This window comes from Macaca fascicularis, chromosome 10 (assembly GCF_037993035.2).
Source record: "Macaca fascicularis isolate 582-1 chromosome 10, T2T-MFA8v1.1".
NCBI classification, from domain to species: Eukaryota; Metazoa; Chordata; class Mammalia; order Primates; family Cercopithecidae; genus Macaca; species Macaca fascicularis.
Window position 1 is genome coordinate 12,028,162 of NC_088384.1, and position 26,306 is coordinate 12,054,467.

The window sequence follows — 26,306 nt, forward strand, 5'->3', positions numbered from 1 at the left end:
ACTCTCTCCTGCCACAGCCTCTCTCCATTCCACCGCCGACCAGGGCAAGCCACATCCATGACTGGCTCATTGAGAGAGCCCTTGGAACGACCCCCTGCTGGTCCCTAACTCCCCTCCCCCACACGGCCACCTGGCTCCACCTTCCCCGCCCAGTCTAGGACTGTTGGCTCTCAGTTAAGTGAGGGCACCAACCATGGCCCCTGCCCCACGATAGGCTGGGGGGCAAGAATGCCCCCGTGCACAATTCAGCCGCTTGATGACAAAGAGTGTTTTTTTTCTTCTTTTTTTCTGAAACGGAGTTTCACTCTTGTTGCCCAGGCTGGAGTGCAGTGGCACTATCTCGGCTCACCGCAACCTCCGCCTCCCAGGTTCAAGCGATTCTCCTGCTTCAGCCTCCTGAGTAGCTGGGATTACAGGCACGCACCACCATGCCCAGCTAATTATGTATTTTTAGTAGAGATGGAGTTTCTCCATGTTGGTCAGGCTGGTCTCGAACTCCCAATCTCAGGTGATCCACCCGCTTTGGCCTCCCAAAGTGCCGGGATTACAGGCGTGAGCCACCGTGCCCAGCCGACAAAGAGTGTTTTCTTGCATTTTGTGTTTCTCTACAACAAGGGGTGGCAGGAAGAGACTGACCCTGGGGTCTTCAATGAGATATGAGTTGTGACTGGATGTTACAGGGGGGCCCACGATGACCCAGTTAGTAACTTTAGGGTCTGAACACCTCCCAGACCCCAGCTTTGCCACAGGAGGCTGATCAGACACATGTGCTCTTGGCTACAGACTTGGGCAACCTCCCCGCCATCCGCCCCAATCTTGGAGGGGAACGGAAGCAGCCACTGCCTGGCAGTGCATCTGAAGCTCCCAGACACTCTGAGCTGGTCCAAATAGGACAGACCCGGAGCAACGCACTGGCCCAGCCCCTTTCCCTCACCCTGTACCTGACGCTGTGGGTCTTCAGCACAGGAACACACCTTCAGTCTACGTCTGCGGCAAACATTCCCCAAATTCCCCCTGAGAACCCACTAGGTACAGCCCTCACACCCCAGTGAAAAGTTCCCCCAAGAAAACGTTCCTGTAGAATCTGGTGTCAAGATCTTAGCTCTGAGCTTCCTGGTAACCAAGTCAAAAAAGGAAATATGATGTTACTGAGTTCTTAGCAGCATGAAAGATCTTGACACTGTAGATCCTTCCAGGGAATCCATTTCCTTAAACATTTCTACTGGGTCCTAACTCTTACTTCTCCACTTCATGAACCATTTGCGGGTATTCTGCAGTGGTTGCATCTCCTGTCTGTGGGAATAAGATAGCGTATAAATGCGTTCAGTGAAGAAGAAACATAGGCACACAGTGAAGAATTGAGTAGTTCTCATTCTTCTCTGAGCAGAAGCGGTTAGAAAGGAGGACACCAGACAAGGATGGGGAGAGAGGAGGGAAGAGGGAAGAGCACTTATTTGGGAGGGAGGAACTGTGGGTTTAAGTCTCTGTCCTGGGAACCTCGCTGTCTTGACAATGACTCCATGCACCAATCGGCCCAACCTGGGACAGCTTGCTGACAGTTCCACCCTCCCTGTCTTAGCCCGGATCACCGGCCCTCTGTCCCGACAGTGGCAGAAGCCTCCCAATTGCCCTCCTGCCCCCTGCTTCCTCCCCTACGTCCCTTCCTCAGTCAGCAGAAATCTCCTAAACTCAGATCTAGCTGTGTCACTCCCACTTAAAACCCTCAGTGACTCCCCATTGCCTTCAGAACAAAGAGACCTTCAAGGCCCTCCGTAATCTGGCCTCAGTCCATCTCCCCCGAGTCTCTGCTCACCCTAGGTGCCGAGTCAGGCATGAGCACCGTGTCTCAATTTTTGCTGAGGCCACCTGGGATGGTAGAAGCTATCTCCCTCCCCTTCTCCTCTTTCCACCCCAGTGACAGCCAAGACAGCTGGGACTTCCTGCCCACATTCCAAAAAGAGAAGGTAAGGAAGGGCCGCCCTGTGGGCTGACTCCCCTCAGGCCCCAAATAAGACATCGCTTACGGGGGTGAGAAATTAATTCCTAATTACACAGTTACTTTATCACGCAACTTCAGTGCTAAGTCTAAAAAAGAAATCAACAAAACCTCCCCACTACCTCCTGCCAGCTCCTAAGCGCTTAATTAGGTAAGTAATGTTGCTTTAAAGAGATCACTTCCATCCTGAAGTCTCCCCAGGAGGAGGTGGCTGTCTTCTGGGGAGAGGGGCTCTGGTGTGGCCAGGCTGGTGGAGGGACCGTGCCAAGGAGGGTAGGGAGGGCGGACATCATTTCTTCCCAGCACCTTCTACTCCGACTTTATTCCTTGAAGAGCCTCCCTCCCCAGCTCCTGGCTCCTAGCAGAGGTCCAGACACCCAGGCCTGGTCCACCAGAGGATCCCATGCCCCCGGCCGGGCCACCATGGATTGGTTCAGGATAGGCATGTGATCCCTGGTGGACCACGAAGGCAGCCCAGCCCATGAGCGGGAACTGCAGGGAAGAGGTCCTCTCCCTGGCTGAGCCACAGCCTGCAAACGCGGAGGCCACCGTGGTTCCATGGTGGCCTGAGAATTCTGCCAACATAAAGGAAGAGTGAAGCAAGAGCTGGAGAGAGGCAGGCTCCTGACTGCATGCTTGGAGGACCTCCCTTCAGCTAAGCCCAGATCCCTAACCTACCCTCTGCTCTCCCCGGTTACTTGAACCAGTGTCTTCCTTTTGGGTTCTAGGTCCTGCTTGTACTGTGTTTCTGTCAACTGGAACTCAGGGTGCTGGTTGGTTTAGAAAGGTTATCTGAGCACGCACTACCTACCACGAGCTTCATGCCACTTCCGTCAAGTACTCCTCTCTCAGTTGGATTACGGCACCCACTGCAGATGAGGAAACTGAGACAGAAGCGGCCCATGTCAGGCCAGGCATGGTGACTCATGCCTGTAATCCCAGTACTTTGCAAGGCCAAGGCAGGTGGATCGCCTGAAGTCAGGAGTTCAAGACCAGCCTGGCTAACACGGCAAAACCCCGCCTCTACTAAAAATATAAAAAAAAATTAGCCGGGCATGGTAGCGCATGCCTGTAATCCCAGCTACTCAAGAGGCTAAGGCAGGAGAATTGCTTGAACTCAGGAGGCAGAGATTGCAGTGAACTGAGATTGCGCCACTGCACTCCAGCCTGGGCTATAAGAACAAAACTCTGTCTCAAAAAAGAAGGGATCCATGTCCCACAGTCAGGTACCAAGGAACCCAGGAGCTCTGTGTGACTTGCCCCCTCTCCCACTGCATCAGTCACCAGCAAGGCCAGAGCAGGCCACCGTCTCTGGCTCAGGAGCATGACCCTCTCCTGACCAGATGGGTGGAAGGCCCAATGCCCACCACAGCACTAGGACCAGGGCCAGCATCCTCCAAGGCAGTGCCACCCGATGGTCAGAGTACAGAGCTGGGTTCCAATGCCAGCTTGCTGCTTGTGCACCATGTGACTTTGGGCAAGTCACTGACCTGAAACGTGTTCATATACAGATCTAGCACTCAAGGAACAGCCAAGAAATGTGAGCTATTATTGTATCGCAGCCTCAACTGTTACCTCAGTTCACACGCGCCCACGAATCACATGAGGCCCTCTCCAGACCCCACCCACAGGCAGAGATGAGCTCTTCTGCCTGGTGTCCCACTGATCCTCTATGAGGGCACCTCTGGGCACCTGTCCCTGTTCCTCAGAGCAGGGGCTGGCTCAGAGCCCCTGCTGGGTCCCCAGTGCCCAGCCCAGGTTCTGACTTAGAGGCGGATTCCCTGTGCGAGCTTGTCAAACAAATAATTTGAGGGACAAGATCAGGAAAAAAGAAAAAGAAAAAGAAAAAGAAAAAAGAAAAAAAAAAAAAAAGCTTGGAGCTGACAAGAAGCCACAAGAAATGACTGAGGTTTAACATCTTTCCAGGAAATACCCCGCCCAGGGGATGATTTCTGTGTGCGGCTGATAAAAATAGGGTGTTTCCTCAATCTTCACAAGGGGCCCACGGGGGCTTTCTTAAAATGTGATTTAAGATGTAGCTAATGGAAGGGAAGCTGAGATGCTGGAAATCACAGATCATCTGTCAGGAGGCAGCTCTGTGATGACTAAGGCTTGTGTTGGTTGATAACTAGACCACCAGCCATTGCCAATATCCGGGGACCCAGCACACAGTAGGTGTTCTTTGGAGAGAGGTAAGGAAGCGGGGAGAGAAGGAGGAAGGAAATAATGGAGAGGATTTGGGGGTAATAACATTAACCCTTGACTGTGGCCAGCACCTCATGATTTATGGGCTCTTTCACCCATTGCTATGGACTGAATATTTATATCCACCTAAAATTGATATATTGAAATTCTGTTCCCCAAGGTGATAGTATTAGGGCCTTTGGGGAGGTGATTAGATCCTGAAGGCAGAGCCCTCAAGAATGAGATTAGCGGCCAGGCGCGGTGGCTCAAGCCTGTAATCCCAGCACTTTGGGAGGCCGAGACGGGCGGATCACGAGGTCAGGAGATCGAGACCATCCTGGTTAACACGGTGAAACCCCGTCTCTTCTAAAAAATACAAAAAACTAGCTGGCCGAGGTGGCGGACGCCTGTAGTCCCAGCTACTCGGGAGGCGGAGGCAGGAGAATGGCGTGAACCCGGGAGGCGGAGCTTGCAGTGAGCTGAGATCCGGCCACTGCACTCCAGCCTGGGTGACAGCACGAGACTCCGTCTCAAAAAAAAAAAAAAAAAAAAGAATGAGATTAGCACCTTTTTATTTTATATACAATTTTTTTTTTTTGAGATGGAGTCTCACTCTGTCGCCCAGGCTGGAGCACAGTGGCACAATCTTGGCTCACTGCAACCTCTGCCGCCGGGTTCAAGCAATTCTCCTGCCTCAGCCTCCCGAGTAGCTGGGATTACAGGCATCTGCCACCACACCTGGCTAATTTTTTGTAGTTTTTAGTAGAGACAGGGTTTCACTATCTTGGCCAGGCTGGTCTTGAACTCCTGACCTTGTGATCCACCCACCTTCGCCTCCCAAAGTGCTAGGATTACAGGCGTGAGCTACTGCGCCCGGCAGCACCTTTTTAAAACAGGCAAAAGGAAACTCACCCGCCCCTTCATGTGAGGACTGAAGTGAGGACTCAGTGAAAAGACTCATCTATGAGGAAGCGGCCCCCACCAGACACTGAATCTGCCAACACCTTGATCTTGGACTTCCCAACCCCCAGAACTGTGAGAACTAGATTTCTGTTGTTTATGAGTCACCCGATTTATGGTATCTTGCCGGAGCACCCCAAACAGACTAAGACACCTGTCTTAGTCCGTTTTCTGCTGCTGTAACAGAAGTAGAAAGACTGGATTATTTATTTTTTTAAAAGAAATTAGGCCGGGCGCGGTGGCTCAAGCCTGTAATCCCAGCACTTTGGGAGGCCGAGACGGGCGGATCACGAGGTCAGGAGATCGAGACCATCCTGGCTAACACAATGAAACCCCGTCTCCACTAAAAATACAAAAAAATTAGCCGGGCGTGGTGGCGGCGCCTGTAGTCCCAGCTACTCGGGAGGCTGAGGCAGGAGAATGGCGGGAACCCGGGAGGCGGAGCTTGCAGTGAGCCGAGATCGCGCCACTGCACTCCAGCCTGGGCGACGGAGCGAGACTCCGCCTCAAAAAAAAAAAAAAAAAAAAAAAAGAAATTAATTCGGTTTCCGATTCTGGAGGTTGGGAAGTCCAACATCAAGGAGCCACATCTGGCGAGGGCTTTCTTGCTGTGTCATCGCATGGCAGAAGGGTAAGAAAGTGTGTGTGAGAGAGGGAAGGGGCCAAACTCATCCGTATCAGGAACCCACTCCCACAATAACCATCGCACTCCCACAATAATGGCATTAATGCATCCACAAGGGGTGAGTCCTCATGACCTGGCCACACTTCTTAAAGGTCCTACCTCTCAATTCTGTTGCACTTAGGATTAGGTTGCCAACACATGAACTATGGGAGACACATTCAGACCACAGCAACACCCATAGTTCCTCACACATACCTATGAGGCCAAAGAACAGAGGTGATTAAGCCCACTTGACTGATGCTCTGAAACCAACTCAGGCCAAGCTCAGAGTACAGGGGGGATTTGGGGGAAGAATGCTGGGTTGGCCACAAAGCTGAAGGATGGGCTGCAAAGACAGAACCCAGGCAGGTGGGAACCAGGGCAGCTCCGGGAACCTCAGTGGCAGAAGACCTGGACCTTCTCTCTCCAAGCCTCCATTCAGGTGACTTTACTCCAGTGGTTTATCTCTGGGTAGAGTTGCCAGATACATAGACGCTTCCCAGTTAAATCTGAGCTTCAGATAAACAATGAATAATTTTAGTATATGCCTCATGTCTGCCTCCCGTGAAACTTAGCTCCATTACTCCAGAGTAGTCTTGGCAGCATGCAGGTGGGAACGGCTGCTGGGAACCAGAGAGTGGGCTCTGTGTGGGGCAGAGAGGCTTTTGGCTCTACCAGAGCCTGGGGGAAATGTTCTTCTCAGGGGACTCACCTCACTGCTTTCTGAGGGCTAGTGAGGCTTCCAAGTCCTCAGAGGCAAATCAACTGCTTACATTTCAGCCTCTGGAAAGGTACAACTCCTTCATGTCATGGGTGAGCACAAGCCCTGGGGACATCCAGACCTGAGCAATCCCAGCTCTGATCCATAAAGGCTGAGTGTGTCCTCAGGCAGGCTACCAATCTCTCTGAGACGCCATTTTCTCATCTGCAAAGTGGGGTTAACAATAGTAATTTCTGGGGATTGTGAGGATATAACGCCATCACGGGTGTAAGTCCAGATCAGTCTGTTAATGATAGTTCATGGTAGGCCACCTAAACGGCGTGGTTGCCACCAGCCAGGGCGCCCTTGTGAACTCCGAGAGTAACAAGGCCTGGCCTGGGGTCCTCCCTGTCCAGCATCCCTTTCCAGCCTCCCCACCCTCAGGCACATGGTAGGGGCAGGGCTGACACATCCTGCCAGGGGTGGGCCTTCACCTCCATCTGGCCTATAGGAGCTCTGCCCACCTCTCCCTCAGTGATTGGCTTAGGGATGAGCACGTGCCCCACGTCAGCCAATCCAAGCCAAAGAGGCTCAGTTTCGGTACTGGTTGGAACTGCTGGGAAAGAAAAGGTGTCTCTGAACTGGAGGGAGTCTGCTCTGAGCCCCGAGCTGCCTGCCACCACCCTGCCACCGAAAGAGCTCCAGGGATGGAAGTCAGCACAGACTAGCAGAGCTGTGGGATGGGAGCACATACCATCTAGAGACATCTTTCAGGATTCTAGAGCAAGCGGGCCCTGAAGCTGGAGACCCCTTGGCTTTTCAGTAGAGGAGATGGTAGACTCCCTTAAACCAGGTTCTGAGTTTCCGTCCCATGTAACAGAGATAGTCCTTCCCGATTCATGATTGACTAGTGTCAGGCACCTCAGCCCATGGCCAGAGAATCTCTGGTGACTTCCCCCAACATCACACATGGCAGCTACCATCCTGTTTCCATGGAAACAAGCCTCCACAGTGACCATCACCCTCTCTCCCACCCCATCCCATATGCAAATGAGAAAAACACACGAAGGTTCCCACTGGAACCTTCCCCAGTCCACGCCCACCCAACGGCAGCTCAGCTTAAAGAAAATGGCTCCAGATATCTTCTCCCCAGCTCTTTAGTGCCTGGGTGCAACAGACAGGAAACAAACATGTAATGATGCCTCCACAGCTCTGGGGACTTCAGGATGATGACTAGCCTTGGCCCTGCCCTCAGAGCACCCAGTGCATCTGAGCATCCACAGCCACAAGGCAGACAGACCTGTAAGTCCAGGATAGATCAGAGTGTACAGTCAATGACAATACCAGAAGGGTGCCCTGGGCTTCAAGACATTCAGAGGGCTTCCCATACCCACCAATAGTGCACACAGAGCTGTGCAGGAAGGCCAGCTCCAAAGGCTTCTGGGCATCCCAGTGATCGCCTTCTGATCCCTATGACCACAGCCAGATCTGCTGGCAGGCGCTGGGCTCTATGGAACTTGCATAGGTTGGTATTGACGTTAGAGATCTCAACAGAGTCCTGCCCCCGCCCAGCCAGTGCAGGCAGAGCTCCAGAAGCTCTGACCAGGGCTTGGAGACATGGTCGAGCCACAGCTTTGGCAGAGGGTGAGTGAAGAAACTGAGGCTCAAGGAGAGGAATGTGGCTGACTTGGAGTGCCCCCATGATGTGCATTCTCTCTCTTTTGACCTTATCTGACCCCAGGGAACAACTCTTGTTTGATTTAGCCAAGTTTAATGCTTTGTGCTTTCCTAGCCTCGCTGCAGCTCAGGTGTCCATCAGACCCAGTTCCAACCAAATGCACTAGGGAAGGGAAGGATCCTGGAAAGAATATCTCATTTTCCTGACCCAAGTTGACATGTCCTGTCACTCTTCACCCTTCCTTCCTGTCTAATTCAGACATGACACCCACGGCTTCACCGGCTGCCTTGTGACCATGAAAGAAAGGCCTGGAAAATCACAAGGATGTCAGCCCCCACACTGCAGAACTATCTCCAGTAACCAGAACTTTGTGTTATGTCAGAAAAAAAAAAACACTATTCAGGATTCAGGATTTGCTTGAGCCACTGTTGGTTGGGTTTTCTATTACTTGCAGCCAAATGCATCCCCAACAAATACACCCAGCAAGTCACACTGAACCAGGACCCAATCCTAGCCGGTGGAGCTAAGCTTCCTGGGTTCAACTCCTGACTCTGCCCCTTACCAGCCTGTGACCTCAGGCAAGTTACTTCCTGTCACTGCCTCATCTGTGAGGTGGAACTGACCACAGCCCTCATAGGGCTTGTCTGACCATTCAACAAGATGATGCACAGTGTGAGCACTCAGCAGTCAGCGTCCTTATTTTTATCACACTCCTGGAGGAGGCATCAGAGAATTAAATTCCCTTTGCCTTTTAAAGTCCCACTGATGGGGCACTTTGGACAAAAGGAACTCTCAGCCAGCAACCTCAGCAGGGACATACCTGCCTGATCTTTCTAGAAAGCCCTAGCCCAGAGCTGAGGAACAATTCTTAGTGGCTTTTTGTTTCCCAAGAGCCTGTAAGAGTCAGGGTGGAGAAGCTGTTCCCAGCATGCATTCCAGAGACCATGTTTCCAGGGTACAATAAATACATTTTTAGTTTTTTTTTTTTTTTTTTTTTGGAGACAGGATCTTACTCTGTCACCCAGGCTGGAGTGTAGTGGTACAATCTTGGCTCACTGCAACCTCTGCCTCCCAGCCTCAAGTAATCCTCCCACCTCAGCCTCAGCCTCCTGAGTAGCTGAGACTACAGACACACCTTTTTTTTCTTTTTTTTAAGCTGGGGTTTCACCATGTTGCCCAGGTTGGTCTCAACCTTCTGAGCTCAAGCAATCCACTGACCTCGGCCTCCCAAAGTGCTGGGATTACAGGCAAGAGCCACCGCACTCAGCCCAGGATACAATAAGTCCTAACCCAGCCTCTCCTTCTCACCCTCTAGCCAAAGTGCTAAGTTACTGATGTTACTGGTATCTTTATTAATACTGTTAATGATCACAGAAATTCTTTTTTAAAAAAATGTTTTAAAGAGATGGGCTCTCGCTATGTTGCCCAGACTGATCTCGAACTCCTGGGCTCAAGATATCCTCCCACCTCAGCCTGCTTAGTAGCTGAAACAATTGGCATACACCTCTGAATTGGGTGATCACAGACGTTCTTTTTTTTGAGAGTGAGTCTCGCTCTGTCACCCAGACTGGAGTACAGTGGTGCGATCTTAGCTCACTGCAACCTCTCCACCTCCTGGGTTTAAGCTATTCTCCTGCCACCCAAGTAGCTGGGACTACATGTGCGTGCCACTACGCCCGGCTAGTTTTTGAATTTGTATTTGTATTTCTTTCTTTTTTTTTTTTTTTTTTTTTTTTTTTTTTTGAGATGGAGTTTCACTCTCATTGCCCAGGCTGGAGTGCAGTGGTGCGATCTGGGCTCATGGCAACCTCCGCCTCCTGGCTTCAAGCAGTTCTCCTGCCTCAGCCTCCCGAGTAGCTGGGATTACAGGTGCCCGCCACCATGCCCAGCTAATTTTTTTGTATTTTTAGAAGAGACAGGTTTTCACCATGTTGGTCTTGAACTCCTGACCTCAGGTGATCCACCTGCCTTGGTCTCCCAAAGTGCTGGGATAAGTGTGAGCCACCATGCCCGGACTAATTTTTGTATTTTTAGTAAAGATGGGGTTTCATCATGTTGGCCAGGCTGGTCTCAAACTCCTGACCTCAGGTGATCTGCCCCCATCAACCTCCCAAAGTGCTGGGATTATAGGCATGAGCCACAGGGCCCAGCCAATCACAGAACTTCTTACATAGAGTTCCTACTGTTCTGTCCACAAAGTACTTCTACCTGTCATGAGAATTATTTAAATCCTGGACACAGATGCAGAGATGGAGCCCTCCCTATTTCTCTTCCCCTTCCTGTGGTTCCCAGACTGGGAATCATGACCTCTACTTTTCAGTGCTCCTGATTAGGGGCTGCTGTGACAGTCGAATGAGCTGTAGTTTCTCCATAGGTGGCCCACAGACCACATCAGGGCCACCTGGACGTTTGGTTAAAATGCAGATTTCTAGGCTCTGCCATGCCTGCTGGTAGTGTATCCCTGAGCTAAGGACCAGAAATCTGCATTTTAACACATGCCCCAGTGATCCTGCTGCTCCCTGAAGTTGGAGGAGCATTGAGAAGGGGTGAAAGGCCATGCATGTGTTTGGGGAGTGGGGTGGTTGCCCATTCCTGATCTGTGCACACCCCTCCCTCAGCTGTTCCATTCTCCACACAGTCAGAAGCTTTCCAAGTCTTTCAGATGTAAGGTGGTTCCTGTTCTCTGTACTCATCCAAGTCAGGCTCACATCAGCCATGTCCTTGGCAAGCCTCATTCTGGAGAGGTCCCAGTAGCCTCACCCTCTACCCCTGGCTCACCCCCAGAGACCAGACAGCAGAATTCTTGGGGAAGCTTTTAACAGAAGTGCCCAGGCCCCTCCCCACAGGGGGCAATGGCCATTTTGTTTCTGGTTGGGGGAGGAGACAGAATTACCAGCATGATGCACCAAGGGAGATACATAGATAAAGAACATCTCAAGTTTAACAAGAATGTGATTGAATAGTTCATGACCTTCTAATGGACAGAGGCAGAAAAGTGTAACTTAAATGATAAGACAAAGAGTTGGGACTGGCCAGACACAGTGGCTCACGCCTGTAATCCCAGCACTTTGGGAGGCCAAGGAGGGTGGATCACTTGAGGTCAGGAGTTCAAGACCAGCCTGGCCAACATGCTGAAACCCCATGTCTACTAAAAATACAAAACTTAGCCAGGCATGGTGGCACATGCCTATAATCCCAGCTACTCGGGAGGCTGAGGCATGAGAATTACTTGAACCTGGGAAGCTGAGGTTGCAGTTAGCCAAGATGATGCCACTGCACTCCAGCCTGGGCAACAGAGAGAGACCCTGTCTCAAAAAATAATAATAAATAAAAGAGTTGGGTTCAACCAAACACGAATAGAGATGATGACAGGGGCTTTGTCACACACTGGAAAAGTCTAGTGCGGTGCCACAGGACTCGCTGTCCTGAGCTGCGCGAGTACAGGAAGTGCATGGAATGAGCGGCTGCCTCAGGACTCCAAGAGGCCACGGTGAGATGAAATCAACAGCAGTAAGTGCAAAGTTTGTCATGTGGGTTTTAAAAATCACCGACTTAGTTCCAGGGTGGGAGAGACCTGGTTTGGAGAGTGAACATGACCCGATGGCAAAAGGGAGCATGACCACTCCCAGGTCACTTCACTGGGGCGAGAACAGCCCATTCACTCTACCCCATAAGCCATCATTGGGAGGGTGGGATCCCGTTCTCCTGCCAGGGACAGAGACAGCCTGAAGCAAGCCCAGCAGATGAGGGATGAACGCTGTCCTCTGACAAACAGTGGAGGACTGGGGACATTTCATCTGGAAGGGGAGACTTGGGGAGGACAGGAACTGCCCCCCAACTTCTGAAGGACGGCTGTGAGTTTGTCAGTGACACCGTCCCTGCAGCCTCTGGGCCTTTCCTGTGTAATCAAGCCCATGCCCCTTCTCCGGTCTCATCTCTCAGGACCCACCCCACAGAAACCCTGGGCTCCAGCATCCCCTGCCACTCACCCTTCCCTTCCTCATACGCCCCTTCGAGCCTCCCACATGCTTCCCCCTGCCTGAAACTCCCTTTCCCCCAGCCCTCTGCCTGACCAGCTCTTACCCATCCCAGGTCTGTCCCTCAGGGTGACATACAAAGACACCCCCCCCAAATCAAAAGCAGGGCCCCATTCCATGACCTGATGGCCCTCTATACTTCTTGATGACAGCATGGATCCCTATTTAGACTTTAGCTGTGGTGATGTGTTTTATTTCTGTTTTCCAAACTGAAAGTTCCATGAAATCACAAAGGGCATGTCTGGTTCATCTTCGTGCCCCCACTGCCCTGCCCAAGGCCTGGCATGTAGTAGATGCTCAATAAAGGTTGATTTAGTGAATGAATGAATGAATGAATGAATGAATGGTACCAGCCGGTGGGAGCCACAGGAAGATCAGTTTCAGCTCCATGAAAGAAAGCTTTCTAGTGCATTCGGATGTCCTAGTCTGAGACCAGCCGCCTGGTGAGGCGCTGCACTCCCTGCAGGGGCAGCCTGGGAACAGAGGCAGGCCCCCATATCAGACACATCTGCCATGAGGGTTACACCAGATGTGGAGATGAAGGCCGTGACCTCTAAGGAACCTTCCAACTCGGAGGTGTATGTCTGCCTCCACAGCTTGAAGACAGAGCCAGTAATTAATTTGGGGAAGGGGAGGTACAGGAAGGGAGGAAATAGGCTGGTTACTTGGGAAACAGAACATTTATAAGACCATGCCTGGGTGGGACTGCAGGGGATGGGTGGGCGGCTCTGGGGACAGGTCTTGGGTGGGAGGGGGACTGGAGGGCTGGGCTCTGGAGCCAGGGTTGTGACTCCCCATCCTGTCCTCTCCACCCACGCCGTCCCTGGACACAAAGGACGGGAACGACCTTGAGCACGGGGTGGTCCTGTTCACCTGAGTTCCCAAATCCAGCACATAGCTGGGCAGTGAGAGTACTCATGACTCTAGCAAAAACGTCAGCTGAGCATGGTGGCTCACACCTGTAATCCCAGCGTTTCGAGAGGCCAAGGTGGGAGGATCACTTGAACCCAGGAGGTCACATAGTGAGACCTTGTCTCTACAAAAAAATTAAAAAGTAAAAATAAAAAAAAAATTAGCCGGGCATGGGGCATGTGCCCATAGTCCCAGCTACTTGGGAGGCTGAAGTGGGAGGATCACCTGAGTCCAGGGAGGGCGAGGCTGCAGTAAGCTGTGATCGCACCACTGCACTCCAGCCTGGGTGACAGAATGAAACTGTCTCAAAAAAAGTCTCCTTTGCATCTATCCCCCAGCCAGGACCACCTACATCATGGTGGGGCTTGGTGCAAAGTGAAGATGCAGGGCCCCTTGTTCATAAATGATTAAGAATTTCCAAATAGTGACAGCAGAGTATGGACCCAAGCGTGGGGCCCTGTGTTACTGCACACACTGCATGTCGGCCCCATGCCCAGCCCTCCCTGATCTCCCAAGAATGCTGGCCTGCAGACCTCGCCTCATTCAGCCCCTATCTCGAGGGCCAAGAGAAGATGTCAAACTGAGAGCTTACCACGAAGCTGAAGCTAGGCAGCTCTTCACTCTGTTCAGCTTAGAGCCTCATCGTCTTTATTTATAAATATGAGCAGACAGGAAAGAATCGCTAAGCAATACAGAATGCTTCAAGTCAAAAGGGCAGCATGGGGGTACCCATGGGAGTCAGACAGTGGAGCCAGCAGAACAAATGACTTCCCTGAAACAAGCGTTAGGAAAAATTATCCTTGAACTTGGAAATATGGCAAAGGGAAGGCACTATTTCTCACAATGTCATTTTGAAGCATAATTTAACAGGCCATTTAAAGATTATTTCATTATCCAGGGGGAATACACCTTTGTTTGATTCACAATTTCCTGTTCACTAAAGGTCTGGATGTTGTGAAATTACATTTTAACCTGTAGATTTTTATCTGGCAGATGTATGTGATTTCTGCCCAAAAGAAAACTCCAAAGGTTATGGTTTATTACCCTGTAGGTCATTAACCAGCTTTGACTCCAGTCTCACTTTCTTCCTACATTCTTTCTCCAATGTCTGTTTTCCTAATTCTGCTGATTGCCATCTGCTGAGTCCCTACTCCTTAACGAGCTGGATAAATCTGTCATATACATTCATTCTAAGATTTGTGTAAGAGTCACTTTTTTTTACCTTTTCAGAAATTATACTTTGATACAGGGTTATGTCCAGAATCATGAAAAGACTTTTAAGAAGCCTAGGCCGGGCGCGGTGGCTCAAGCCTGTAATCCCAGCACTTTGGGAGGCCGAGACGGGCGGATCATGAGGTCAGGAGATCGAGACCATCCTGGCTAACACGGTGAAACCCCGTCTCTACTAAAAATACAAGAAAATTAGCCGGGCGAGGTGGCGGGCGCCTGTAGTCCCAGCTACTCGGGAGGCTGAGGCAGGAGAATGGCGTGAACCCGGGGGAGCGGAGCTTGCAGTGAGCCGAGATCGCGCCACTGCACTCCAGCCTGGGGCACAGAGCAAGACTCCGTGTCAAAAAAAAAAAAAAAAAAAAAAAAAGAAGCCTAATTAGTATATAAGGAGATTCAGGTGAATATTGTATTTATAAAACAAGAACAGGCATCCATAAAACAAGAACAGGCACAAGGTGCTCTGAAAAACAAGAAATCCAAAAACAAGAAGCATTCCTGAGAATTAAAAAGACACTGAGGAAATGAATTATTCCATAGGGGCAGTAAATAGGGGAAAGGACATTGCTGAAAAGCCCACTTGTGATTCAAAAGCCCAAGTCAAAGATTTCTCTCATATTACAGACAAAATCTGTGAAAGAAAAGGGCAAAGGCATGCAGAATAGAGGATAGAATTATCTACATAACGTGAATTCCAGAAGGAGATAGCAGAGAATAATGGGCCATAGCCAAAGAAGAGATGGAAGAACCTTCTTCTGAGATGAAGGAAAGCATGAATCTTTTTTCTTTTTTTTTTTTTTTTTTTTTTTTTTAGACAGGGTCTCGCTTTGTTGAAGACTAGAGTGCAATGGCACGACCACTGCTCACTGCAGCCTCGACCTCCTGGGCTCAAGGGATACTCCAGCCTCAGCCTCCTGAGTAGCTGGGACTACAGGAGTGTACACCACACCCAGCTAATTTTTTATTTTTTGTAGAGATGGGATCTCACTTATATTGCCCAGGCTGGTCTCAAACTCCTAGGCTCAAGGAATCCTTGCCTCAGCCTCTCAAAATGCTGGGATTACAGAGGTGAGCCACTGCACCTGGCCAAAAGCACCAGTCTTGAGTTCTCTAAGGTCCCACTTAGATCTGCCCTAGGGAAAGGTCTGATCCTGAAGGTAAAGAGAAAAGCCCACAAGCTTCTAGTCAGGAAAAAGAAGATCATCTTCCAAGAAACAGGAACCGGACCTGTACTGGACTCATGTGCAATACTATAGTGTAGGTTTGAATGGCAGGATGTGTGCAGGGTTCTGACTCTAGAACATCACAAATAATTGTCCTCCACACTCAAAGATCAAAAGAATATATGTCTGGACAGGCAAGATTGAAAAATGACACTATCCAAACACCTTTTCTTAAAAAAAAAAAAAAAAAAAACACTACTTAAGGATGTTCTCCAGCCAAACCAGAATAAGAATGAAAATGAAGAATGTGACTAAGAGGAGGATACAGTGCTCAGGAAACCACAGGAAACCAGGGTAGTTTCCATTCAGGTCTAAGTGACTGTTGACAATGTGGTTGTAAAATTGAATACAGCGATTGAGAGAAGATGCTTAGAGGCCAGGTGCGGTGGCTCGCATCTGTAATCCCAGCACTTTGGGAGGCTGAGGTGGGAGGACTGCTTGAACCCAGGAGTTCAAGACCAGCCTCGGCAACATAGTGAGACCCTGTCCCTATAGAAAAGAAAAGAAAAAAGAAAAGAAAAATTAGCCAGGGTTGGAGGCACATGCCTGCAGTCCCAGCTACTCAGGAGGCTGAGGTGGGAGGATCCTTTGAGCCTGGGAAGTCAAGGCTGGAGAGAGCTGTGATTGCATCACTGCACTCCAACCTGGGTGACAGAGTGAGACCCTGTCTCAAAAAAGGAAGGAAGGAAGGAAGAAAGGAAGGAAGGAAGGAAGGAGAAGGGAAGGAGAAGGGAAGGAGAAGGGAAGGAGAAGGGAAGGAGAAGGGAAGGAGAAGGGAAGGAGAAGGGAAAGAGAAGGGAAGGAGAAGGGAAGGGAAGGGAAGGGAAGGGAAGGGAAGGGAAGGGAAAGGGAGGGAAGGGAAGGGAAGGGAAGGGAGAGGAGGGAGGGGAGGGAAGAGAAGGGGAGAGGGAGGGAGAGAGGGCAAACAAGCTTAGAAGAGGTGTAACTTTTTTGAAACCCTAATGAAATAAATCACCTCACTTCAGAACATATCTGTGGAATTTAGCAGATGCTTGATGGGATTCTCACACCCTGATTGCCCATCTCAGCCGTGAGTCTACCGAATCGAAAAGGTCACACCTCCTCAATAGCATTCTACACACAAGGTCACACACATACACTGACAAACACACTCATACGTCCTCTCTCGCACACACACTTACAGCCTCCAGCCTTTTTCTCTATCCTCTGCCCTAATAATGACCCATCCCTGGGCATGATTACTGTCTCCTCATCCTTCAGCTCTCCGTGTCACCTCCTCAGGAAACCCTCAAGCCCCAAGTCCCCAGCTTGGCTCAGTCAGGCCCCTGTGTTAAATGCTCTCAGCAAACCACATGCTTTGCCCAGCGCTCTGGTCCCAGTGTGTGAAGGCACACCCACTGGCATAGCAGGTGGGTGCCTCCCCAAGACAGAAGTAGGAAGGACAAGGCCTGTGTCTGGTTTGCCCTCCTCCTTGCCCCCAGCAGCTAGGATGGCGCCAACACTGGGGAGCAAGTTGTTCAGTCCCTGGTAGGTGGATAAATGCATGGATGGGTTTGACCCAGGAAAGCAGGCACAAGGCCCAGAGCAGGGTCCGAGACACTGCAGATGGGCTCAGCTGTAACCAGGCCTGTCCCTGATGGCAACTTGTGTCTTGTAGAAATAACCACAGTCTGGAGTCAGACAGTGCTTAAGTCTGTGCTCGGTCTCTGGCGTGATGAGTGATCCAGGATAGCAATCCTAACAGCTAGCATTTATTGGGTGCTCATTTTGACGCAGCTACTATTATTATTCCCCTTTTCAGACGAGGAAATGAAAGCTCAGAGAGCGTCAGTGGCCTCTCAAGGTCATATCGTTAATTAGCATAAACACACCCAGTATCCGCTGGCAGTGCTAGAGGACGCACAACTTAGGAAGGGAGGAAAGAACATCTGTCTGTCCATCATTTCTCCCAGCCCAGGGGTCCAGGAGAGTCTCACGCATCAGCGTGAAGCTTCATCACCATCAGCAAGAAGCCCTGGATTCTCTCAGTTATTCCTGGTGTGCACCCGAGGCTAGGACCTGCCTGGCGGGTGCTACCTACCCTGCCATGACGATGAAGAAATCCAGGCGGTTCCATGTGTCCCCGAGGTAGCACTTCTTGCCAAAAATCCCCAGGGCCACCATCTTGAGCACCATCTCCATGGCAAAGAAGATGAAGATGAAGTCATCAAAGACCTGCAAGGACAGGAGGAGGGAAGCAAGGGACAGGGTGAGGTTGCAGAGCAGGGCCCAGGGGTTGCAGCCACAGTGTGAGGTGGGGACATCACATGGATGCAAGGGGCCTGGGAAATACCCGGAAACTCCTCCTGGGCAGAAGGAGAACCTCAGTGATCCCGGTCCAGTACAGTCATTTCACAGATGAGGAGACTGTGGCCGAGAGAGGGGAGTGAATTTGCCCAAGGTCATACAGCCCATTCTATCTGTTCCCTAAGCCTGGAAACAGATAGAAGAGCCCCAGATAGGGGTGGGGTGAGGGGCCATCCCATATTCTCCCTAATAATTACCAAGCACTGGCTACACATGTGACCCCCATTCTCTCTCCTAATTCTCCCAAGGACCCCATGGATAGTTCCATTTTACAAATGAGAAAACAGAGACTCAGAGGTTAAGCAACTTGCCCCACAGGTAACACAGCAGGTAAGTGGCAGAACCAGGACTGAAACTCCATGGATCTGACCTCAAAGCCCCCACAGAAGGAGCTGTCTCAAAGTAGCCCCCGGGTACAGGCTTGGGTGCTGCCTTCCTCTGCCCACAAAGGAGGCTCAGGTGACATTATGCTTCCTGAGGGCGGGACCTGGGTGGAATTCCTGTTTCCAGGATTAGTGAGGGCTGCAGTCAACTCAATTCAACAAACAGGTGCCACACACCTACTGTGTGCCAGGGCTAGGCCAGCGGTGAGGACACAGAGGTGCATGTTCAGTGAACTCACCATGAGGCTAACCGGGCCTGGGGCCCGGGGCTGCTGAGGAGCTTGTTACCCTCTCGGACCCCAGACCCACCCAGAGATTCTGCTTCAGCAGGTCTGAGATAGGGTCAGGGGTCTGGATTTTTGCCAAGTGTTCCGGGACACTCTGGCCTAGTGCTGCCTGGGAGTTACTGAGTCCTATAGAAACCCAAGAGGCAGAAAGCAATTCTTCCCAGGAGGAATCTGGCTTTCCCAGGGAGAGGCACTGAGTGTTTCCACATCTCTAAAATGGGTACAACCCTAACATCTGTGCTACCCGTACGCATGCTCTGCACGGGGCTATGTCAGGTACCAAAGGTCAAGCCCTACCCCAGGACCTCAGGAGATAACAGAATGTGAAACCAGAGGCCCACTCCTAAAGGGCTTCTAGGGCTGGGTGTGAACTCGGCCTCTAGTCCAAGAGCACGGGGGAGGAAGTGCAGGTTGTAGGCAGAGGAGAGTCGGGGTCACTGTGCTTTGCAGGTATGTGTGAAGGGGGTGCAGGAGAAGGCTGGTGAGAGCACCTGGGTGGGAGAAGATTGAGGCCTGGACTAAGGCAGAGGCCCCAAGCTGGAGAGGAGAGGTAAAAGGGAGAGAGGATCCGAAGGGTAATAGGAAGACCAGTTGGGAGTGAGGAAGGATAAGCCAAGTGAGGGCGGCTGGTGGTGGCTGAGTGTGGCAACGCGCTTGATAGGGCAGCGCAGGATGCGGAAGGGCACGGAGTAGGGTCGGCGCATGGGGTGGGGCGTGGAGCGGGCGGGGCAAAAGCCAGGACATGGGGCGGGGCGTGGAGTGGGCGGGGCGTGGAGTGGGCGGGGCATAGGCCGGGTCCTGGTGGATGGGGGTGGGGTGGATGGGGGTGGGGTGGGGTGGGGTGGGGTGGGGTGGGGCGGGGCGGGCGGTGGGGTGGGGTGGGGTGGGGTGGGGTGGGGTGGGGTGGGGCGGGCGGTGGGGTGGGGTGGGGTGGGGTGGGGTGGGGTGGGGTGGGGCGGGGCGGGCGGTGGGGCGGGGCAGCCGGCTCACCTGCAGGATCTTGCAGCGGTCAGACAGGCAGTCCATGTCGTCGCACGGCTGGTACATGCCAAGTGTCACGCAGTTCAGCAGGATCACCAGCATGCTGACACATTCAAACCACGTGCACACCAAGTCAAGGACAAAGCAGCAGGTGGGACCGTGCCCGTGGGGGCTGGGGTGCACCCTAGAGTGTAATACCCCCAACCAACCACACACACAGGTATACACCCCGTTCCTCGTTCTTCTCCCTCTGGGTGCTATCCCTGCAACAGCTCAAAGCCCGTGGTGCCAATTTGCCCCCATCACAACAGACATGGCCATATGCACCAAACCCACCAGGCCCCCAGTTGCAGAACCCTGCTCCTTGCCCAGCCTGAGAGGTCCCCTCAGGCCTAGAGAAGGCAGAGGTTCCCAGAAGCCTGGCTGTCAGGAAACTCTGGGCTATCCCAGCCTCTCCACCCCAACCACCACCCTCTGACTGTCACTGCCTCCCTTCTCTGACCACCTTTCCCTCCCCTGACCCATGTTCCCTCCTTCGCCAACGCCTGGGTCTAGAGCCAGCAGAAGGCCCTCCCGTGGGGCTGAGATTGGCTGGATGGCCCCATCCTTCTCTCCTTGCCCATTGCCACGGTTAGGGCTCAGGTAGGGTTCATCACCTAACTCCAAAACACCCACACCAAGCCCAGCCCTGGCCTGCACCACATAGGGTGGGGCTGGGCCCCCTCAGGCCTGGTCAGACAGAAAGACTCCTGCCACGGAGGGGATCCAGAGCTGGCCGTGAACCTGGCCTTGGGCAGGGCCTCTGGGCACAGCTTGCAGCTGGGGTGAGTGGGCTCCCCTCCTGTACCTGGCCAGGCTGCTCTCCTCACCACTGCTGAGAGCCCCTCCACGAATGCCGTCCTCCCTCCCTCCCAGGCCAACTCCTACCCATCCTTAGAACACAGCCTGCAGTGTCCAGCCCCGCCACTCTCAATCCTCCCAGTCCCAGGACCAGGAAGGTCAGCCCTCAAGGAATTCAGGGCGGTGTCACTCCCAGCCCCCACCTGTCATACCAATGAGAAATCCGAAGCCTGCTCAGATCTCCTGAACTGGGATCTCCAGTTGACTGAGTCCTGGGGCCTCAGAAAATATGTGCCTACTTGAAAAGAGGCAACCCAGGATGAAATGGACTTGAGTTGCACACAGTATGAATAACTGAGGTTAGACACCCAGGTGAACTTCCAGACCATGCAGCCTGACCTTACAGGCAATGACTGGAATCAGCAGTAGGTTCTCCTTCTCTAAGAGGAGAGATGCTGATAGAACTCACCACACCCCACCTATGCAGCGCCCTCTCCTCCCCCAGAAACGGAGTGTCAGGAAACAGGGGCTGTCATGCAGTAAAAGCAGCAAACAAGACAATGAAGCCGGGAGACCTGCATTTGAACTCCAGTCCCAGCACTGACTGGCTCTGCGGTCTTCGGCAAGCCCCTCCCTGTCTCTGAACCTGGAGGTCCTCCACCGGATGACCAGGAGCCTCCCCATCAGCCTCCTGGGTCTGCCCTGGCCTCTCCAAACCACCCTCCCTGCAGCAGCAGTGGGCAGTTAAAAACATCAGCGAGACCACCTCCCTCCCCAGCGCAAAACCCTGCCCTGGCTCCCGGCCTCTCTGAGCACAAACTTTGAAGCCCTTGCTTGGCTGCAGGGCCCCGCCCTGACACCCCATCTCCCTCTGCCCTGCCCTGGCTTACTCTGCTCTGACCTCACTGGCTCCTGCTGCTCCTTAGACACACAATGAGTGACATCAGGACACTCCGCCTCAGGGCCTTTGCATATGCTATTCCCACTTCAAGGGCTGAGCTTCTAGCATCATGGTCACCTCCTCTGAGAAGTCTCCACCTAACCTCATCACCCTCAGCAGTCACACGCCCTCTTCATGCCCTGCCACTGTCTTGCTGACATGCTCATTGTCTCTGCCACTGCTCTAATCTGCATTCCAAGGGGGACAGGGACTTTACACTCACGGCCCTAACATCTAGTAGGTGCTCAATGAACATCTGTCGGATGGATAGATACGGTTGTCCCTCATTATGTGCCGTGTCAGTTACCCACGGTCCACTGTGGCCCAAAATTAGGTATGAGTGTGGTACAATAAGAGATTGGCGGGGGGGGGGAGACCACATTCACATAACTTTGATTATCACAGGTGATTCTAATTGTTTTTTGTTTTTTTTTTTTTTTTTTGAGACGGAGTTTCACTCTTATTGCCCAGGCTGGAGGGCAATGGAGAGATCCCAGCTCACTGCAACCTCTGCCTCTTGGGTTCAAGTGATACTTCTGCCTCAGACTCCCAAGTAGCTGGGATTACAGGCGCCTGCCACCACGCCCGGCTAATCTTTTGTATTTTTAGAAGAGATGGGGTTTCACCATGTTGGCCAGGCTGGTCTTGAACTCCTGACCTCAGGTGATCCATCCGCCTCGGCCTCCCAAACTGCTGGGATTACAGGGGTGAGCCACTGTGCCTGGTCTAATTGTCCCATTTTATTTTATTTTATTTTATTTTATTTTATTTTTATTTTTAGTATTTATTTATTTTGAGACGGAGTCTTGCTCTGTTGCCAGGCTGGAGTGCAGTGGCGTGATCTCGGCTCACTGCAACCTCCACCTCCCAGATTCAAGCGATTCCCCTGCCTCAGCCTCCCAAGCAGCTGGGACTATGGGCACGTGCCACCATGCCCAGCTAATTTTTTTGTATTTTAGTGGAGACAGGGTTTCACCATGTTGGCCAGGATGGTCTCGATCTCCTGACTTTGTGATCCGCCCGCCTCGGCCTCCCAAAGTGCTGGGATTACAGGCATGAGCCACCATGCCCGGCCTGATTGTTCTATTTTATTTTTGGTTGCTGCTCATCTCTTACAATGCCTGATTTATAAATTAAACTTTATCCAGGTATGCAGGTATAGGAAAAAAACATAGTAAATACAGGGTTCAGTGCTATTTGTGACTTCGGGCATCCACTGGGGGTCTTGGAATGTGTCCCCTGTGGGTAAGCGGGGGTGCTGCTGTAAATCTCTATGGGCCCTGCCCACTCCAACATCCAGGAACTCGGGAGTGTCTCCAAGCAAACCCCTCACCCCTCCATTTCAAAGCCCTTGCCCTTAACTGGGATGTAGCCACACCAGCAGCCAAACCCTCAGCGGGACCCCACCCAGAGAGGAGTGGGAGAGGTGACCTGGTTTCCACGGCAACAGCCTCCCTCCCATCCCCAGCCCTGCCCACTTTGGGATGCTGCCTTCTTGTGGCCTCTCCTCAGCTCCTCCCGGCCCCAGCCCTGCTCCTTCCTGTCCCCTCACCCCACTGCCACTCTCCCACCATAGCCTGTAATTAATTTCAGTCGCTGCCAGGGCCCCCTTCGAGCCTGAGCCTGGCTCCAGCAGCAGCTTCATCATTAATTAACTTTTTTGAAGTTCAAACGTTCTAATTACCAGAGAACATCCCCCATCCCCCTCGCCTTTCCCCTTTTCCTGTCGTGTGCTCTCTCCTTCGAGCCCCATCCTCTGCTCCCTCTGCCCTTCCTGCCAGTTTCAGGCTCAAAGTGCACTTAACGGTGTCTCTCAGGAGTCTGGTGCCCCTGCTGCCTCCTCAACAAGGCCCTGAGCAGTGGAGGTCAGAAGACCCATTTTACAGATAAGGAAAGCTGAGACACGGAAAAACCAGGGGCCTCTCCCAGGCTGCGCAGCTAGGAAGTACTGGCGCAGAGACTCACACCAGGCCTGCTGGACTCCAAGGCCAGCACTCTCCTCTGCGAAGTACGGCCTGTCTCTGCCCATGGCTCTCCTCCCTCCCCTGAGGCCTCTCAGCCCATCTTCAGTGTCTCTCCCCAGGATCCTGACCCAGCACCCTTTGTATCCCCCAGTTCTGGTCTCTGCCCCTCCAATCAGCCCCAGACGATAACCAGGCATTTGCTGTGTGCCCAACACAATTTGAACATTTTCCAAGTGTTATCTCATTCAATCCTCACGGCTGTATTATAAGCCCGATTTACAAATAAGGAAACCAAGACACGAAAGGGAAACACATTGGCCCAAGGTCACCAGCTGGAAAAGAGCAGAGCTGAGACACAAAACCTCAGGCTGGAGGCTTTTCCTGCCTCCAAGCTGTTTTGCCACTGCCAGGCTAATCTGCCTGAAACACGCTCTCCTGATGCTTCTCTCCTGCTCAAGAACCTCCCATGGCTCCCCATTACCCTCCCGAGCCTGATGCTCAAGGCCTCCTAGACTCTCGCCTCAGTGAATCCTTGCAATCTTGCCACTCACTGGCCTTAGCACTCACTGAACTCCTCGCTTTCTCCAAACACACCCTCTGCCTGCGCCTTCCCTTTCCTCCACCTCTCCAGCAGGCAGACTCTTTCAGAGCCCTGTTCGCAGGTCACCTCTTCTTGAAGCTTCTCCGGATGTGCCTCTCACCCTTCACAAGGTGGTGGCTCAGCCTCCTCTCCAGAAGCGCTCCCACCTGCCTTGGCTAGCACGTACCACGGTAGTGAATTTGGCAGTAACTCTGACGACTGTGTGCCCGGCACCCTAGGGACATGACCTCAGCTCTCACAATCCCCTGGGGACGGATGAGGAACAAGCCTGGAGAGCTGACACCACTCACACAAGGTCACCCAGTCCCCGAGCAGCCCAGATTGACTCGCGGCAGTGCCGGTGGCCGCTGCACAGCGCTGCCTCTGTGGTTCATCTAACTCGTCCACTGCACTGGGTCCCCCCAGGGGGCAGATGGAGTGGCTTTCATCCCTGGGCTGCTCAGCTTCAGAAATTCAGCGATGGACGGTCTCAGCCCTTGCCCAGAGGTGCCCGGGGAAATCCCAGATGGCACAGCTTGGGCCCCTTCCAAGAGCCCAGGAGGCTTAAAAGTCAGGCCAGAACTGGCATCGCTGCCCGCGGTTCCTGACACACTCCCCACTGGCTCAGGGATCAAAAGCACCAGCCCTCCTTGAAGTTAAACCAGACAGTGCAGCGTGGGGTATGAGGGTGGCGGGGGGAGTCAAGGTGTCCAGCTTGAGCCACTCTGCAGCCTGGCCCAACGCCTCACGCTTCCACCATGAATCACAGGCGTTGAGGAACTGTCTGAGAACACAGGCAAGCAAAGCTGTGAGGTTTGGAGACAACCTGAGGGAAGCTGGAGCCCCAAGGGGCAGCACAGGATTTCCAGGTGACAGAGCGGGCAGGGCTGGAGTGCTAGTGCCACGAGGGCAGGGAGTCTTCAGTGACTCCCAACCGCCTCTCACAGCGAGGCTTGAAGCCCTGCGATGGGCATCTGAGGCCCAGCCGCCTCGCCTGCTTCACCCCTCAGGCCCTCACTGCAGTAGGGGTGACCTTTGCCACAGAGCAGCCCTGCTGATGTCATTAGAGAACAACGGCTCCAATCCCTCATTGCACTGACGGAAAACAGGGGCAGAAACCTGTCCCAGCTCCACAGCAAGCCCAGAGCAGAAATGACACTCAGACAACAGACTCCCCACCCACGGGGGTCCCCAAGCCACGGTCGATTTTTCAAATTCACACGGAAACCCTCCGCATTTCCCCACACACTCGGCACAGCCACAGCGCCGTCACTTTAAGCTGATTAGATCCCTGACGGGCAGCCCTGAGCGCCTTTGAGGAACACAGATGGAGAAACAGATCAATGGTGATGCAATCAATCGAGTTTCCTTGGCAGGTAAAGCCATCCCAAGCACACAGGCCTAGGGGAGAAAAACACTCAGGGTCCTTGGGCGCTGCCGCAGAGCCCCCCAATGACTCAGCACAGCCTGGGCCCTCAGCCCCACTTCCTACCCATGTCCCCCCACCACACCTCTCAAAGTCTTCAGAACTGGGGTCTCAGAGCTGAGCAGGGGAAATGAATGTGCTTATATTGTGTGCCTGCTGTGTGCCAGGCACCAGCCTACCGATGGTAATAATGGTGACCAGTCGCAAACTCTTCTTCAGTGACCCTGAGTGTCTGTTTGCCAAGGAGCCTCCAAATCAAACAGCATGCATGGCCAAGCGCAGTGGCTCATGCCTGTGATCCCAGCAATTTGGGGCGCCAGGGCGGGCGGATCACCTGAGGTCAGGAGTTCAAGACCAGCCTGGCCAACACGGTGAAACCCTGTCTCTACTGAAAATACAAAAAATGGCCGGGCGTGGTGGCTCACGCCTGTAATCCCAGCACTTTGGGAGGCCGAGGTGGGCGGATCACAAGGTCAGGAGATCGAGACCATGGTGAAACCCCGTCTCTACTAAAAATAGAAAAAATTAGCCGGGCGCAGGGGCGGGCGCCTATAGTCCCAGCTACTCGGGAGGCTGAGGCAGGAGAATGGCGTGAACCCGGGAGGCGGAGCTTGCAGTGAGCCGAGATTGCGCCACTGCACTCCAGCCTGGGCGACAGAGCGAGACTCCATCTCAAAAAAAAAAAAAAAGAAAATACAAAAAATTAGCTGGGCATGGTGGCAGGCGCCTGTAATCCCAGCTACTCAGGAAGCTGATGCAGAAGAATCGCTTGAACCCGGGAGGTAGAGGTTGCAGTGAGCTGAGATTGTACCACTGCACTCCAGCCTGGGTGACAGAGCAAAACTCCATCTTAAAAAACAAAAACAAACAGGCTTGCATTATCTCATTTAAACCTTGCAGCCAGCACAGGAGGCAAGAGCCCCAGTAGTTGTGGGCTCCTGGGACCAGGGTTTGCCACGTGGTGTGCACCAGAGAGCCCCTTTTATTGTCATCCTC

The 26,306-nt window shown here is 52.6% G+C and overlaps 1 protein-coding gene across 1 annotated transcript in view; it reads right to left on the reverse strand.

Moving 5' to 3' along the window:
* The window catches only part of CACNA1I (calcium voltage-gated channel subunit alpha1 I), a 135,105-nt gene that overhangs the window by 76,111 nt on the left and 32,688 nt on the right, over positions 1–26,306 (reverse strand). The window contains 2 exon segments of the mRNA XM_065522096.1: positions 17,644–17,777; positions 19,570–19,681. Coding sequence (XP_065378168.1) covers positions 17,644–17,777; positions 19,570–19,681 — 246 coding nt within the window.